The sequence below is a fragment of the Sorex araneus genome, chromosome 3, assembly GCF_027595985.1.
Source record: "Sorex araneus isolate mSorAra2 chromosome 3, mSorAra2.pri, whole genome shotgun sequence".
NCBI classification, from domain to species: Eukaryota; Metazoa; Chordata; class Mammalia; order Eulipotyphla; family Soricidae; genus Sorex; species Sorex araneus.
The window spans coordinates 194165393-194182760 of record NC_073304.1 but is presented as its reverse complement, the minus strand read 5'-3'; the positions used below and the strand labels follow the sequence as shown (position 1 = coordinate 194182760).

At 45.4% G+C, this 17368-nt stretch overlaps 1 protein-coding gene across 5 annotated transcripts in view; it reads right to left on the bottom strand.

The window, feature by feature from the left end:
- Positions 1–1542: 1542 nt before the first annotated feature.
- SSH2 (slingshot protein phosphatase 2) overlaps positions 1543–17368 on the bottom strand; it is a 260024-nt gene continuing 244198 nt past the window's right edge. For 2 of the 5 annotated variants that reach the window (XM_004605002.3, XM_055130124.1), the window contains 2 exons: positions 12556–13387; positions 1544–9002 (listed from right to left, as the gene is read on the bottom strand). In XM_004605002.3, the coding sequence (XP_004605059.2) occupies positions 6915–9002; positions 12556–13387 (2920 nt within the window). In that variant the 3' untranslated portion in view covers positions 1544–6914. Of the gene's footprint in view, positions 9003–12555; positions 13388–17368 lie in introns of all 5 variants that reach the window. The other 3 variants (XR_008629123.1, XM_055130126.1, XM_055130125.1) reach the window with 3 other exon arrangements.

The window sequence follows — 17368 nt, the reverse complement described above, 5'->3', positions numbered from 1 at the left end:
GAAGAGGGGTCACTGATGGTGCTTGGGGAATCATGAGGTGCCTGGAATGGAATCATGGTTGGCTGCATGTAAGGTTAGGTGTCGTTTTTTTTTTTTTTTTCTTTTTGGGTCACACCTGGTGATACTCAGGAATTACTCCTGGCAGTGCTTGTGGGACCACGTGGAATTCCAGGGATAGAACCTGAGTTGGCCATGTGCAAGCAAACGCCTTCCTTGCCATACTGTCACTCTGCCCTCAGTTTAGGTGACTTGATTCCTGTATCATCTCTTTGGCTCAGGAGCTTAGTAGATGCCTTATCTGAGTGGCTTAGCCTCTGGGGCCATGCTTTCATCATCAGGAATTTCTGTTTCTCCATCAGGGCAGTGCCACTTTATCTTAGGGGTTGACATTGAGTTCTACTCTGAGACACAAGGGAAAAGAAGCTTTTAATAATTAGGAAATGAGTGGGGTGGGGGCTCAAGACCCAGCCTCTTCACCTTTTGGCCACAGAAGGCAGAAAGGGCCCTCCCAAACTGCCTTTTGCCCCAACACACATCTCTTCTTCCCCCTCCTTTCCTTCTTCAGAGAGATAAGATAGATAGACAGAGAGAGAAAGAGAGAGAGAGAGAGAGAGAGAGAGAGAGAGAGAGAGAGAGAGAGAGAGAGAGAGAGAGAGAGAACTCCAGTGTAGTGGAGAGGGCCTGGGAATAAGGAGGAAGAAGCCTTCAATCTACCTTACCTATCGTCTGGGAAAGTGGGTACAGAAGCAGAGATGTACAAGGTTGCTTGGGCCTAGCAGAGCTTAGCCCAGTTGTTACAGCATCCTTCCAGATGCCAGAGCTTGGCAGGGCCGTGGGTAGGTGGAGTCAAGGCTCAAAGAACCATTGCTGTTACCCACTTAGACTGCCAATGGGTTCTCAACCACAATCTATAAAAGATACGGATAAATTCCATTTTCCAGAAGAGGTGGCCTGGCTTGATTTGGCCAGAAAGCTAAGACAGAACTTATCTCGACCAGTTGAGGGACTCCAGGTACTTCTAGACTATTTTGTGAAATGACTTTGCCTTCTTTACCCTGCACACCAATGAGACCAAGGTGTGCCCCCACCAATCCGATTTAATATGCAAGATTCAGAATGGAGTGGTCTGATTTCAGGTCTAGGCAGGTTCACCCCCTCCCTCTGGAAATAAGCAAACTGTTTGAAGACATTTGTCATTTGGATGCCATGTTTTCCCTAGACAACAGTGCTACCTTGCTTGTGAATGGTATCAATGTATCTTCTCTGCAGGTGAGTTGAGAAGTGGGAAACCACCTGCTACTGTTTTAAAGAACAGCTCCATGCATTTTAAAGAAAAGTCCCATCTCCCTTTCTCTCCCATTGGTGTCCCAGTTTTCTAATGGGAGGTTAAAGCTTTCACCTTGTTGAAGTCATGTCCCATTTCTAGAAAGAAACCTCTCATGGTGCCTGTGCTGAAAACCTGTGAGCGCTACCTTACTAATGTCCAGAGAAGTCACCACTAAAGAGGGCAGGTCATAGCAGCTGTCTCAGAGCGGTCACTTTGCACCACAGATGGCAGTGGAACTTCAGTTCCTTTGCTTATTCATTCCCCTAATATTTAGGTGGAGGTTTTGGCAAGAGCCTTTTGGATCAGGCTTGATTGTAGCCACACTGCCTAAAATAATTTTCAGTGATCCTATTTCTCTTTGTGGGAAAGAGAAAACCATATAAGTGTTATTAGATCTTAGCTAAGGTATATCCGATGATCATCAACCGATGAGAATGGCTCCATGTTGAAGATCACTGTTCTCTTCCAGCGCCCCCACTCTCCCCATCACCCCCCTCCCTTATAGCACTGGACAAAGCACACATTTCATCTTCAAAATAAAAATTTATTCAATCTGTAACAAGAACATTGAATCTGCACATTTGCGCACAAGTTCACATTTAAAAACAGCGGAGCACATCAGTAATAAAAAAATCTATGATACAAGTGGAACATCCCGACCACCAAGAAGATTAAGGAAGGAGATGAGACCACTCTTTATATTCTGCTTCAAATGCCTCAAAAAGGTCCCAGAGATTCCAGGGAGCACCTGCTTTATTTAATAAAATGTGAGCATAAAAGTTTGGGGTAGCCTGGGGCAAAGGTAACAGTCGGTGGGAGAGTTTTGTGGACTTGTTTTCCATATTTAAAACAAGTCCTACAAAGAAAGGCTATTAAAAAAAAATAAGAAGAAAGGAAAAGAAAAGGCACGTTAAGCTATGCCAAGCAAATCAAAATCCAATATAACAAACAATTTCCTGTGGGCTTATTGATTGGGAATCACTCAGGGCCAGTTCTGCAGTTTTCATTTTGGGCATCAGCTCTGCCTGTGCACACAGGATGTTGCCCCAGTGCCATTGCGGGGATGAAGATGGCAGCACTAGTCACATGTCCAGGGGGCAACTTCAAGTTGATGAAGGACAATTCCAGTCTAGAAAGCCTGTCCTAGATCTCTGGGGCAGAGAAAGTGAGGCTGGTGCTGTTTTCACAAGAGGAGCCCAGTCACCCTCCACTCCAGGCTGGAAAGGCACAGAAGCACCTGGCATTGGTTCTCCATGGCATCGAGGGACCCCGTCCCTGGGAGAAGGGTTAGGAGTGTGAACCTTCTGCTTTCGCGGAAGGCTTTTTTTTTCAAATATGGGCGCTGGTTGAGTTGAAGCAAATACATTTATGCCAAGGCATGCCTTGATCTTTTTCAGTTTGGCAGGGAAAACAAAGCCCAATGTGGTTTTAGATTGGTGCTGAAAGCGCTAATATTTCATCTCATCTATTATCAAAAAGCAAAACAAAATGAAAAAAAAAACACTACTAGTCATTCACCATTATAACCATCACTAGAAGCCACCATCACTGAGGAAAGGACTATTTGCACACAGAGTGTTGGAGGGGAGTGCAGGACACGGATGGAAGCTGGTTCCAGGTTTCCCCGCTCACCCCCCAGGGCTGATCACCACATGGAGGACATACAGGACAGCCAGTGCGGGTGCCTGGAGGGGCAGGGAGACTGAGCGGCTGTCAAGATGAAGAACATTTTAATACTCACAATGTAAACAAAGTATCCACAAAATAGTTGTCCAAAAAAGAAAAGAAAAGAAAAAGCCAACTAACGGCTTTATTGAAATAAAAAAAATGCCCTTGTAAGTGACCCTTTTTGCATAATACTTTCTTGAAAGGAAAAAGAGAAACAATCGTCACAAAAACATCTTTACCAAACATGCTTAGATCACTTCGGAACTGAAATTCTCAGATGACACAGGCAAAGATTTCCATGAAGTCTACCCCAAAGCATCTGTCTGGGATCCTTTATCAGGAGGAGACCTCAGAGCTTGGGCTGGCATCCTCAGGCTGTCCTTGGAGCTTGTGGTAGTTCCCAAAATGAGAAAGAGGAATTACCAGTTGGGATAAAAGTACAGAGTCAGGAAAATGCTAAAGAGCCTGAAGAGGCTGAGATGCTAGGAATGATCCCAAACATTCAGAATCTGAAAGGCAACCAAAATGAGGAGAGATGACTATTACTACACTATAGCACTACTGTCTCTATAGTACACACTATTCCTATGTGTGTCTAAAGAAAGGATTAGGTTATCTCACCTTCCTATTGACCAGTAACCACCCAAATGACAGCTCACAACATGTGTGCTCCTGGCTCTACACCAAAATGTTAATTCTCACTCTCTCTCTCTCTCATTCACTCACTCTCTCTCTCTCTCTCTCTCTCTCTCTCTCACCCTCTCGCTCACTATCCTTTAGAGTAACTGAGTCAAACCAGGATTTTCAAAATAAACAGAGAAAGGCACTGAGCAAGAGTTCCAGGCTTTTCAGTCTACCAAATCTGCTGTTCTGAGTTGGGTTTTTTCCAGAAACAGAAAAGGGCAAAAGGCCACTCAAGATTATAAAAAAGGTTGAAAAGACAAAAGTTGGAAAAGTCCTTGAGAGTTCATTATGTGATTTCATGACATCTCTCAGTTAGGTTAAAACACAACAAAACAACCGCCCCCCTCCCAAGCCAAACCAAACCAAAAAAAAAAAAAATTCCGTAAAAACCCAATGGTTGGAATTTGACAGGGTAAGTGAAAAAACCTCATGGCATGGCTGAACTATGGACCCTGCTAAGAGAACGTTTATTTAGGCAGGTAAGTGAAATGATTAAAAAAATAAATAAAGGGGAGGCAGAGCAAGACTATTTCTTTCACTCTTCAAAAAGTATTTCTTCACAGCATTGGAGGATGTCCTCATTATTATTTAATGCAGTAAGAGTAAGCATTAACACAGTAGCAAGGAAGAAGAGAGCAGTGGAATACTGTTGACTCTACTTGGACTTACAAGGGATATGGCCACCTGAAGGGGTTAACACAGGTCGGTGGAGAGCACTCTCTTAAAAAAGCCTCCTGCTCCACATGACAATTTCTTACCCCCCACCCCCAGCCAATCACACTGGTGGTTAAACTGCTTCAGTGAAACAGGGCAGGGCGGATGCATGAGCCCTGTAAACTTCTAAGCCCGTCCTTACGCTGTTACACAGCATCTAAGCAAACACCACCTGATCCTGCAGTCACTAAGTTATGTGAATGGTACCTCTGAATACTGAAGGACATGAGGGAGAGTCACATGTCACTACTGTAGCACAAAAATGTTTAAGCAGGTTTCTGTCCAACCCGCCTCCTGACAGTGATGTCATACCTGCCTTGGCTCTCGCTTAAACTCAGAACACTTGTGGTGGGGCTCAGCCCAACTTCTCTTTCTCCTTGGGTCACTCACTCTCTGTACTCACAAAACTCTGGCCTCTGACATCACCTTGCAGTCTCTGTATCTGCCTCCTTTCACGGCTGTCACAGGCCCAACCCCTTCATCTCAAGTCTGTTCTTGGTCAACCAGAAAAATGACAACTCTTCCAGCAATAGCCAAAACACACAGGAAGAAAACTTGCAAATCTCTTCAATTTTGATGAGCTGCAGAGGGGGTTTCATTCTAGGCTAAATATGTTTGCTGTAAGAAGCGGAAATTGGCTTATTTATAGGCTTATTTATTTATGGCAGATGCTCTTGTGTTAAGGATCTTCACAATAGCAGCAAAGCAACAGCATCCTAAATGGACTCAATTAAGGGCCCTGCCCTTGGCCAAGTCTCCCCGAAGCTTCCATTAGGAGTTTCCACTGAGGGAGGGCGGCATGGGCGCACTTGTACATTTTCCCTCGAGGTGGCTGAGCTACCGGCAAACAACGTTTTGGGTTTTTTTTTAGTCTCAAAGAGAAATCACGCTTTATTCAAACTGATCTAATGGGAGCCTCTAGGGATTTCTCTGAGGAGGAAGCTACTAACACATAATTTGGCAGGAGCTGGCGATTAGAAGTCTCCATTTAAACAATTAAAATCACCATGAATATGCTCTGCAGATTCCTACCAACACTCATCAGTTTCATTTCTGTGGTGTCTGTGTCTTTTCCAGTTGCAGCTTTACATCTTATTAAAAAAGAATAAAAAGACCTTATAACATCAATGACAAAACATTGTGAAAGATTGACATTATGTACATAAACACTGTGCATGAACCAGAAAAATGACAACTCTTCCAGAAAGAGGGGGAAAAAAAACCCTTATGTCAAGTGTTAACAGTGATAATATCAAAAAGAAAACTTTGCATTCAATGGAGGTTATACATATGTAACAATTCAAATATCATCTATGAAATTAAAAAATAAAAAGGCAGTACTGGGATAAACAACATGAGGGAAGAAAATAAAATGAAAAAAAAAAAAAAGGCCATTAAACTCTGAAGGCCCACTGAATTATTCAAGTAATGGAAGGGTTAAAACCCTACAGATGTATTCATTTTACAAGAACACACAGACTTTCAATTGCTGTTTTTCAAACGTGTCCCTACTGTGTCTAGTTGGGAGGTAGCTGCTGACACATTCCCACGTGGGAGAGGGGAAGGGATGATCGCTGGGTGGAGCTCGTCACAGGTCCAGGAAGATATTGGGGCGGCAGCCATTCTGCCTCCCACTTCCGCCTCTCCATTTCCTTTTATTTTGGTTTTTGGATCACTCCTAGCTGTGCTCAGGGGACCATATGAGGATTGGAGGTGGGTCAGCTTCGTGCAAGGCAAGCGCCCTACCTACTGCACCACTGCTCGGGTCCCCCTTCTCGATCTCTTAAGCCCTCCTCTACAGAGAAGTTCTTGGATTCAATTGGCAGCTTGCTTTTAATTAAAAAAAGTATTTGCTCAGGGAAAGTAAACTATTTGCTTGCTACGTCTACAAAGCCAGTCATCATGCCTTCCTGTAATGAGAGAGCTGGAAATACCAGAAGAAATGGAGTCTAGGAGATCCCCGTTAGAGCAAAGCAGAATCCGATCACTTCTGGAACGCCAAGAGGCTGGGCCCAGAGGTTGACGGTTCTCTCCTGTCCTGCTGTCTTTCAGCCCTACCAATGCATCAGGTCTGGAATCAAACCATCACCACACAGGCCCTGGCGAGCATGTCCAGTCTCCTGCTCCAGCGGCCCCCTGCCCATCTGCTTCCTTCCCCGCTCCAGCAAGCAGCCGCCTTTCCTCATGGTGAAAAGAGGGGCAGGTGGCAGCTGATTGAAAAACAGCAATTTATTTGCCTTCGACAAAGGTGTTTCTTGAAAATGAGCTTTCTTTGAGGTTTGAATTTTCTACAAATGAAAATATGGTCTTGCTGTTCAAATCTCTCTTTTCTCTTTCAATCTCTCTCGCATACACACACGCACTCACAGTCATCCAGAAAAAAGACCCAAACCCTGCATGCGCCAGGAACAGTAAAATGACCAAAATATTATAAAAATTAACCGATAAAGTGCATATTCCTTACATATTACACCTGCCCCTTTTACAAGGATTTAAGAAAGTCACATGTGTAGGCTCAGAATCACATGGTGTTATAGAAGGGGTTGGTTGTCCGTTTTTTATCATTTGCCTTTTTCAGTCTTCGAAGGGGGTGAGTTCTGCCATGCTGCTGACGAGGGGCCACAGCCAGCCCAGGAGCGGGGGCTGCGCCCAGCAGCCCCTGAGTCTGCAGCAAGGGAAGGCCTCCTTCAGAGCTAGTCAATTCGGGCCCTGCCCTGGGGGGCAAACACTGCTTACTGTAACCAAATTCTTTGGCATACTGTACCAGGGGCTTCTCCACTGGCTTGCTCTGCACGATACACTCTGTTGTTTTGAGTTGCTCTACAAAATACTTAGTGGGCTCTGGGTTCTGGGAGGCATCTGGGTTTTGGGGGGGCTCTGGGCCCACTACAGTGTGCATGCCTGAGTCTGTTCTGATGAAGGGCTGAAGCAGTTTGAGATGAGGGGCCTCGGAGCAGACACACTCCCTTTCTGGGAGGCAGTCTTTACACAGGTCCAAGTAACCTAACTTGGCGAGGGACATGGAGCGCTTCATTTGGGACGCTTTGGGGAGCCCTGCCTGGCAAACCACCCGGGACTCGATTTCCTTGGTGCGCTCCTTCACCACACCGGGGCTGTGGCTGAGACCCTTTAGACTGTCACTACTAGAGCTGTGTGGGAGTGGTTGGGCTCCAGGTGACGGGTCCAGTTTTTCTGCTAAGTCCCCGATACTGTCACCCTGTTTGCTAATTAAACTTAGGTCTTCGCTGCTTAACAGGGAGCCCGTGGAGGGCGTCTCTTTGCTCCCGGAAAGGAGCCCCTCGTGCCTGCCCTCCCCGAAGCCTGGCTCCGTGGGGGGCTCGCTGTCTGTGGTGCTGCTCTGCTCCGTGAAGCCTTCCAGGTGGACCACAGTCTGGGGGTGCAGGTAATCCAAACTGGCAGACGGCACATGGGTTGTGTGACTGACAAAAGGTGCTGCTGTGTCCCGCGCGGTTGGGGGGCTGTGGCCCCTGTCTTCGGGGTTGCTCAAGGTGGGGGGTGGCTCAGTGCACCTACTGTGCTCAGGAGAGGAAGGAGGCGGCCGAGGTAGCACGTGGGGCTGCAGAGAAACCTGCTGGGGACCTAGAGTCTGGTTCAGATTTTCATCCAGGGCACAGACAACAGTGATGGTCTTCTCCACTTTCACCTTCCTTGTTGCTTGCTCCCCACTCTTTTCAGGGGTGGCTATGTCACCTCTCATGCCTGTGTGATCTGGCGATGTCACCGTGCGGGTATACTCAATGATTTCTATCTTCTTGGGCAGGGGGACTGGGACGGCCCAGGTGTCAGAGCCCTGGCAGGAAACTAGAGTCCTCTGCTCCTTCAAGACGCCCTCTTGCTTGGTTTTAGAATCTGGCCCTGGGCTCTCCTGGGGGACTGGTACGGGGTGAGAGGCCTGCAGCTCGGTGGTGGGGACAAAGGCATTTTGCTCGGAGTCGGGGAGTGAGCCAGACTCCGCCCCACCACATTTCCCTTTGCCCTTGCTCATCTCTAGTTCCTTGGGGGCCAATGAATGTTCCAGGGTGGCTTCATCACTCTTCCCTTTTAGTGCTAGATCTGCCACAGAAAAATCATTCTTGGAGTTCTTGCGAGTGGACAATGAGGTACAAGCAGAGGCAGTACCATGGTGCTCTTGCTCCTGCCGCAACCGCTCCTCAAACTCCAACGTGGCTCGTCTGACAGACCCAGGGCACCACTTGGCACTGGGATGCACCCCCTGGCCCCCAAGCTCTTGGTCCCCCTCTGCTGCTTCTTCCTCTTCCAAGTCTGTGGATGAGTGTGGGATTAGGCAGCCTTCAGGGTCCCCCTTTCCTGAGTCTTTGGCTGGTTCAGGCTGGGTGGGACAGGAATCGTCATTCTGCTCCATATTTCCAGGTTTGTTTTCCAGGGTCTGGGCCTTCTCAAGGGGCAGCTCTTGGACACAATTCTTCTTTGGTGTGTGGCAAGGGTTGGATGGGATGTCTCCTTTCAGTTGCATCTGCCCAACTCCTTGACTGATGGATTCAATCTCAGTGATGATTTCTTTGACTGAAATTGCATTTTCTGAGTGAGATTGCATGAAGATGTCAGGACTGACCAGTTCTGGGATTGCCTAAGAAAATAGTGAGATGGTTATGACAAGCTGTAGTCTAATGGAAAATGCCAGATTTTTTACTCATCAATCTTCTGATCCAGGAGAACCTATCTGGCTATGAGCGTAAAATCGAGTGCAAAGGGACCGTCCTTTGCCTGGAACTGTATCTTGCACATCTGTTTTGCTGTACAAGGGGGGAAAAATGGATTCAACAAATGCAGAAACACAAAATTTGTTACAGATTGTGTCCTTGTCTACTCAATTTTCTGTTCTGATTACTCAAATGGGATTCCAATCCAGTATTTTACTCCAAGAAAGAAAAGCAAATAGGGGCCAGAGCAATAGTGAGGAGGGCGTTTGCCTTGCATGCGGCTGACCTGGGTTTGTCAGGTAGGTAAACCCATTTGGTCCCCTGAGTACTGCCAGGAGTAATCCCTGAGCATCACCGGGTGTGACCCAAAAAGGAAAAAGAAAAATAGCAAATAGACACAGAGGCTCCCATAATCTTTCTTTTCCTGAGACTATGAGTTTCTAGGATTTAGGTTATATTGGAGGAGATAAAATCCACTATAGCCTTTTAAGATCCAGCAGTTTGAGCCTAATTTAGTTTGAAGAAAAGAGCTCCATTCAAGGCTCACTGTCCACCTTAAACATTGATGTTTTGAAGGCAAGAGAGCTGATGCTATCATCTCAGGTCTGACTGGGAAGCTCACTGCTTTCTTCTCTCCTGTCTTGCATCCTTCCATCCACATCGTTTCATTGCTTCTCCTAGCAAGAGTGTCCCAGCACATGAAGGAGACGTTAGTCACTTAACTGCAAAAGATTTACTTGGCTTCTGCAGCTGTGTGCCTCAGCAAATTTAGATACCGCATCTGTTATTTTACTATTCCTCCAAGTATGAATTCCCAAATGGATTCAGAACTAGACCAGTCAAAACTGGCCAAGGCAAAATCTAGTGAATTTTAAAATCTGAAACTGGCCAGTGGACACGTCTTAAAACACCATCTTTATGATCACTGATATCCTTTGTTAAATTTTTTTATAAGCCTTCATTCACAATATTTCTCTAGGAACTGTTCTGATAAAAATCCAAAGAAGTATCAGAACTAGACAGGACAGTTATGCCTTTTGGGGAAGTCACTCCATCAGATAGAGCCAAGTTTGCCAAGACTGGGAGAGAAGCCACTCTGGGTGCATGCGTACATGGGCTGTGAAAGTAGTCCATACTCATCTAAGCAGGACCTTTGCAGAAAAGCTATTTCTGTCAGAGCTACTACACACTCCTGGTTCAAAGGAGAGCTCAAGCATTCTGATTTCCTAGGAGAAATGAAATAGAGCAATTTGGCTTTTGGGGAGAAACGATGGAACCAGAGGCAACAACTATCCTGAGGAAGTTAAGAAGGGAGGAGCAGGGCTGGAGCAATAGTACAGTGGGTAGGGCGTTTGCCTTGCACGCAGCTGACCCGGATTCAGTTTCCAACATCTCATATGGTCCCCTGAGTACCGCCAGGAGTGATTCCTGATTGCAACCAGGAGTCAGCCCTGAGCATCACTGGGTGAGACCCAAAAAGCCAAAATAAAGAAAAAAAAAAGAGAGAGAGGAGCAGGGACAAGGTGGTTAAGGAGATACACAGCAGGAGCTGTCTAAAATCTAATCAGGTCCACTGAGATCAGTAAGTGAGGTTTGGTATGTAAGTCTGTTGCCATTTAATTCCCAATACTACTGTATCATGCTCATCTGTGATACTAGTGTGTTTTAAGACATATTCCAATTTCAAGTGTCGAAATAAGCGTGAGTCTTAGAACTGATTAATATACAGGAATTTTTTTCTTGGTCTCATTAGAGCTCATATGTCACTCACAAGAATCTTGGGCTGGGCTGGAGTGATACTACAGTAGGTAGGGCTTTTGCCTTGCACACGGCTGACTTGGGTTCAATCCCCAGCAACCCATATGGTCCCCTGAGCACTGCCAGGAGTAATTCCTGAGTGCAGAGTGAGGAGTAACCCCTGAGCATCACTGGGTGTGATTCATAAGGAAAAAAAAAAAAAAGAAAAAAAATCTTGGGTTTCTCTCTGTTGACAAATTGTACCTAAATTTCTGAAAATCATGGGGTCTGAGCTGAAGAACAATTGAGAAGTGTTACAAATAGCAAGAACTTTGTATAAGAAGCAGTTGCTATTCAGGGCTAGAGAGATTGTATAGCTGATAGGGTGCTTGCCTTGCATGTGGCTGACCTGGGTTTGATCGCAGGCACCGCATATGGTCCCCTGAGCACTGCCAGGTGTGACTCAAAACCAAAATCAAAAAAACAAAAAAGCTCCCCAAAACCCAAAAGCAAAACCCCAAAATATCCTGAAAATGGAACAACAACAACAAAAACAAAAACAGAAAAAGAAAAAAGAAACAGCTGCTACCCCAACTGTTACTCATCTCTAGTCTTTTTTTTTTTCAATGTTTTTATTTATTTACTTTTTGCTTTTTTGGGTCACACCCAGAGATGCACAGGGGTTATTCCTGGCTCTTCACTCAGCAATTACTCCTGGTAGTGCTTAGGGGACTATATGGGGTGCTGGGAATCAAACCGGGGTCGGCCACCTGCAAGGCAAATGTCTTACTCACAGTACTATCACTTCAGTCCCACTCATCTCTAGTCTTCAATTTTTGTTTGTTTGTTTGTTTGTTTTTTGGGTCACACCTGGCTGTGTTCAGGGCTTACTCCTGGCTTTGAACTCAGGGACCACTCCTGGCAGGGTTCAGGAGTCCATAAGGGTTGCTGGGGATCAAACCCAGATTGGCCATGTGCAAGGCAAACGTCCGACCTGCTGTGCTATCACTACAAATTTTCTTTCTTTCCCCCCTCCCTTCAGTTTTTGGGCTATACCTGGTGATGTTCAGGGATTATTCATGGCTCTGTACTCAGGAATTACTCCTGGAGGTGCTTGGAGGGGGGACCATATGGGATGCTGGGGATTGAACATGGGTCCACCATGTGCAAGGCAAATGCCCTACCCACAGTACTATCATTCTGGCCCATTCTTTGAATTTTCTGTGATGAATTTTCTAAAGAAATCTATCCTCTCACAGTCACAGATTTTACTCACGCAGCATCTGATCCCCTTGTATGTAAAAATAATTTATTTATTTTTAGTGCCAAGGATTGAGCCTAGGACTTCACATGTTCGAGGCAAGTGCTCTACCGCTGTAATACATTTCCACCCTCCCTGTATCATTATTGGTGAGGTTTGATTTGAACTACAGAGGTCCAGAGAGGGCAATCCAACTTGTTCAGCTAGGGCATTTATTTTGGCTAATCTTCCTTACCATTAACTCCCTCGAAGAAGTGCTCCCAACAATACCAAACACATGGAAAGAGAAATTCCTCAAAAGGAACTGATTTACAAAAAGTTTCAAGGGAAACTATTTCTAGGAAAGTATGAGAGACTGTCTTATCACTTTGCCTTCCTAAACCTTCATCAGTAAAAAAAAAAAGTCAAGTGACCATAACAATCCTAAATACTCTGTCTTCAAAGACAGCTGCATTAGGTGGAAAACTAGAAATAGTTTTTACCTTTGACTGTTCCTCATCTATTGAAGATTCTTCGGATGCATGGGGAGTGTTACTCAAAGAGCTGCTTCTCTGGTCATCAGCAGTCCCTTCACAGGGGGCTACTTCTACTGACAGTCGACAGGTCTCACTCCTTCCTCCTCCCAGTTCCTCCATCCTTGAATGGGAAAAAGACCGGGACCGGGTTTCTTGGGAGAGCTCTACAAACTTCTCAAGGGCACTAAAAAAATCAATGCGATCTGTACTGAAATCTGAGACTTCAGCCTGGCAACTGGGCTGGGGGCTTGGTGACTCAGGATCAGGGGACATGGGAAGATCTTTCAGGCGAGATGTCAACTCTTCCATAGGCAGTAGGTGGACATTAATATCTGCTTTCAGTGCGTCTGTCTCCAAGTCTTCCACTGTTAAGTCTGGGAACTTGCCGGCCATTTCTGGAACCTGTCCAGGTTGGATTAAGGCTTTGGATGCATGGCAGTTATCAAGAGGGAACTTTGCTTCATTCAGACAACACCCTGATGAGCATCCATTGATGTCGTTTAGGTTTAATTCATCTTCAATCTGTCCAGCACGAAATTCCCTGGAAGTAAACTCAAAGCAGATCATTCTTTCTTTGGTACACAGGCCTTTCTGGTTTTCATCCTGTGGGACAATATGTTCCACAAAGACAGGAGGTATGGGTGGGTGACTCTCCATGGTCTTCACCTCAGTAATCTGGTCTGCGGAGGTGGTGATCTCCTTCTTGTTCAGTTCCAGCCCTGGTTTGCACATGGGTTCATGGTGGTCTGAGAGGTCGCTGTCTGAATGAGATCTCCAGAGCTTGTTATGCCGCTGTTTGCTGTAGAGGACACAAGGAGATTTTTTATTATGGTCTGTGAAAAGTAATCAACACCTTCCTGAAAATTACTCCCAGATAAATGTGAATTATAAACACTTTTTTTTTTGGGGGGGGGCATACCTGGCTGTGTTCAGGATTTACTCCTAGCTCTGTGCTCATGATCTCTTAACTGTGCTTGGGGGAACATATGGGGTGCTGGCTATCACAACAGGTTGTCTGAGTGCAAGGCAAGGGCCTTACCTGCTATACTATCTCTCTGGCTTCTGTTTGTCTTTGTTTTTGCTGGTGTTTGGTGGACCTTCAAGTGCCAAGATCAGGAATTGAACTGCACACACAGCCTATTCCCAGCCCTTTGAGCGATCTGATGTAGCTCCAGAAATTACACAACCTTTAAGAGGGAAATCTGGCAATAGCTCTTTTTTTTTTTTTAGCCCAGTTATGAAGATACTAAAGAGTCAGGTATTTCAGTGGAATGATTTCCAAGATATACTATTAAATGAAAAAGCAGCTGACCACACTGGAAATATATGTTTTAGTAAGTACAGAAAAGCAGCTCGAGGAACATTACAAAAAATTAGTACTTATTTCTTTCAAAGAAGGCAGAAGCACTTTCAGGTAAAGCTTAATGTTCTATATCTTTTACCTAGATAACTTCTGAATTTAAAAACTGTACCTGACATTAACCAGAAAAATAAATCTAAAGCAAAACAGCGTCCAAGAAATATAGATTCTATGGGTGCCTATTGCAAGCTAATGTAGGATCTGATTCATCACTGACATGAAAGTGTGAGGAGGATGAGAATCATTCCTGAATTAGCACAGATGAGACAAGCAACAATGAAGGAAAAAGGTTGGTAACACAATGGAAGAGCATGAGCATAAAGTGCAGGCCCTGACCAAAAAGCGCTGAGTAAAAGAACAGGCTAAGGGGCTGGAGAGATAGTACAGTGGGTAGGGCGCTTGCCTTGCATATGGCCAACCTGGGTTGGATCCCAGATGGTCCTCCGAGCCTCACCAAGAATGACCCTGGAGTTCAGAGCCAGGAGTAAGCCCTGAGTGCTGCTGGGTGAGGTCATTAAAACAAAACAAAACAAAAAACCCCACAAAACCCAAGTTAAGCGAACACCTATAAAAGCAGGCTGGAAGACTGGAAGCACGTTCTTTTTATGGAGAAAAGGTCTGGTAAGAGGATGGAATTTCATTTCAAATCAGTCTCACCCTCTGACTAGGAATCACAGTCCTCCCTGCATAAACAACAAAGTGGCCCTGTGGTTGGACAGGATCACGGCCAGGTCACTAGCTGCGGTGTTTGGGGGTGTGGTTTCCCTGACTTACCAGATGATGAGGAGTTACCTAACTGCAGGGTGGAATGGGAAACAGCACCAAACAGCTTGCCTGGGGCTCAGGCCACGCCTGCCTTGGCGGCCTGTGACTCCCTGCCGAGTCATGCGCCTGCACTAATGTGAACCTCTGTTTGTTCTTGACTCTGCACCTGCTCCCCGGGTCCCCTGCCAGTCTGCTGCCGGGGTGGGGCTCTCTCTGACTCAGGCCTGAGAAAGGGTGCTTTTCTGGGTAGGAGGACAGTCTGTTTATGAAGACAAGCTGGAATCAATTAGCTGGGTGAAAGGCGGTACTTTCACCCTTTCCAAGCTGCACAAACTCTAGTCGCCCCTAGGAGGAGACAACATATCACACATCCTCAGAGATCTTGGGGAGGGGCAAGGCAGGGGCCAAGTTCCATGCGGTGGCCAATGTGCTTTCCTTTAAAGTCTCTATTCTCATATCCAAGTACCTTGTTTACTGACCTAAGTACGATCCTGTTCTCCAGTTTTTCTCTTTTCTTGTTTTTGGGCCATGCCCAGTGATGCTCAGGGGTTACTCCTGCAGTGCTCGGGGGACCATACAGGATGCCGGAGACTGAACTCCAGGTTGGCCTCAAGGTGCAAGGGAAGTGCCCTTCCCACGCTCTAGCACTGATCTCCAGTTTCTGTGGGGCTGTTAAAACCTGCATCAAGTCAGTCACCTCTCAGTCACCAAGGCAGGACGATTTCAGTGAGGGAAGTGACTGGAAAGACATCTCAGGGAGTAGCTGTTCTCACCCTTCTAATAATAAAAAAGAACAGTTTATCTTTTTCTGGTTTGATTTTGGGCCACACCTGCAGTGCCCAGGGGCTATTCCTGGCTCTGTGCTCAGGGCTGACCCCTGGCAGTGCTCAGGGGACAATGTGCAGTGCAGTGTGGTGCTGGTGCTGGCGATCTAACACTAGTGGGAGGCAGTACATTACATCCCGTAATTTTTTTTTGGTTTTATTTCTGGGTCACACCCAGCAATGCGCAGGGGTTAATCCTGGTTCTGCACTCAGGAATTACTCCTGGCAGTGCTCAGGGGACTATATTGGGAACCGGCCAGAAGATGTTTTCTTTTCTTTTTTTCTTTTTAAAAAACTGCTTGCAAATCCCTTGTCAATCAGCGGGAAAGGAGAGACTAATGTTATGCTAAGAGGCACAAACAGTACAAGTTTCAGAGGAAGTGACTAACATCACAGTTGTGCTGCCCAGCAGGAATTTCCTATTCTTCCTGGGGGAGATAATCATCAGAAAATATTGCTTCAAGAGGGTTGGGGAGATAGCACAGGGAATACGGCATTTGCCTCGCATGCAGAAGACCCTGGTTCAATCCCTCAAACCAAAAAACCTGAGCACCTCTCAGTGTGGTCCAACCATCCCACCCACCCCAGGGCTCTGGACTGAAACTGACTTAATTGTAAAGCAAAAGGAACACCCCAGAAAGAAGACAAAAAAGCATCCAAAGATAGGGCTGATTCCATTGTCCATTTCTTTTTTTCCTTTTTATTTTTTTGGGCCACACCCAGCTGTGCTCAGGGCTTACTTTGGCTCTGTGCTCAGGATCATTCATGGTGGGCCTGGAGGACCATATATGGTGCTAGGGATCAAAACCTGGGTCTGCCGAGTGCAAGACAAACGTCCTATTCTCTGTACTATCACTCCAACCTCACATCTATTATTTCAAACTGTAACTGTTCAAAGTTAGCAGACCCCCCTAGTTCAGTAAGATAGCAAGAAAACATATTGCCAAAAACTACTTCAGAGTTGTTGGTATGTGGACTGGATGATGCAACTAATCTCAGGTTCTTTCTCCCCTCCAGTGGCCTCTGATTCAAATTTGGATTCATATAAACAGACATACACAAGATCATATTCTGGTAAGAATATAGTCTTTTGTATAACTTATTAACAAGAAGGATATTTAAATGATATAAATATTATATATATAAATGATAGAAATAAATGCATATGAATTTATTACTATTATTATTATTTTGCTTTTTGGGTCACACCCAGCGATGCTCAGGGGTTACTCCTGGTGGTGCTTGGGGGACCATATGAGATGCCGGGGATCGAACCCGGGTCGGCCGAGTGCAAGGCAAATGCCTTACCCGCTGTGCTATCGCTCCGGCCCCTATTATGTTTTTTTTTTAATAGTGTAGGAGTACTGCTATTTACTCAGCCATTGATTAAGCTGATTGAATTGGGCATGAACTCCACATTACCTTTTTTAAAAAATTCTATTCTGAATATTAACTTTATTTTATTATTTTAGTATTATTCCTCCCCCCCTTCTTTATTGACTGTAAGATACAGCTATAAAGCTTTCATGTTTGAGCTTCGGTCATATAATCATAAAACACCCATCCCTTCAACAGTGCACACTTTCCACCACCAAAATCCCCAGTATTCCCCCCCACCCCTGTTCCAACCCTTTCCCTGCTTGCGTGGCAGACAATTTCCCCCATACTCTCTCTCTACTTTGGTTACTGAATGCATTCTCTTCAACTTTATTATATATTTGGTAAAGCACCAACTTTATTTGAGAAAATTATACAGAGGAAAACACTGCTAAAAATACATTATCAAGACCAAAGAGATACTATAGAGGATAAGGTGTTTGCTTTGTATGTG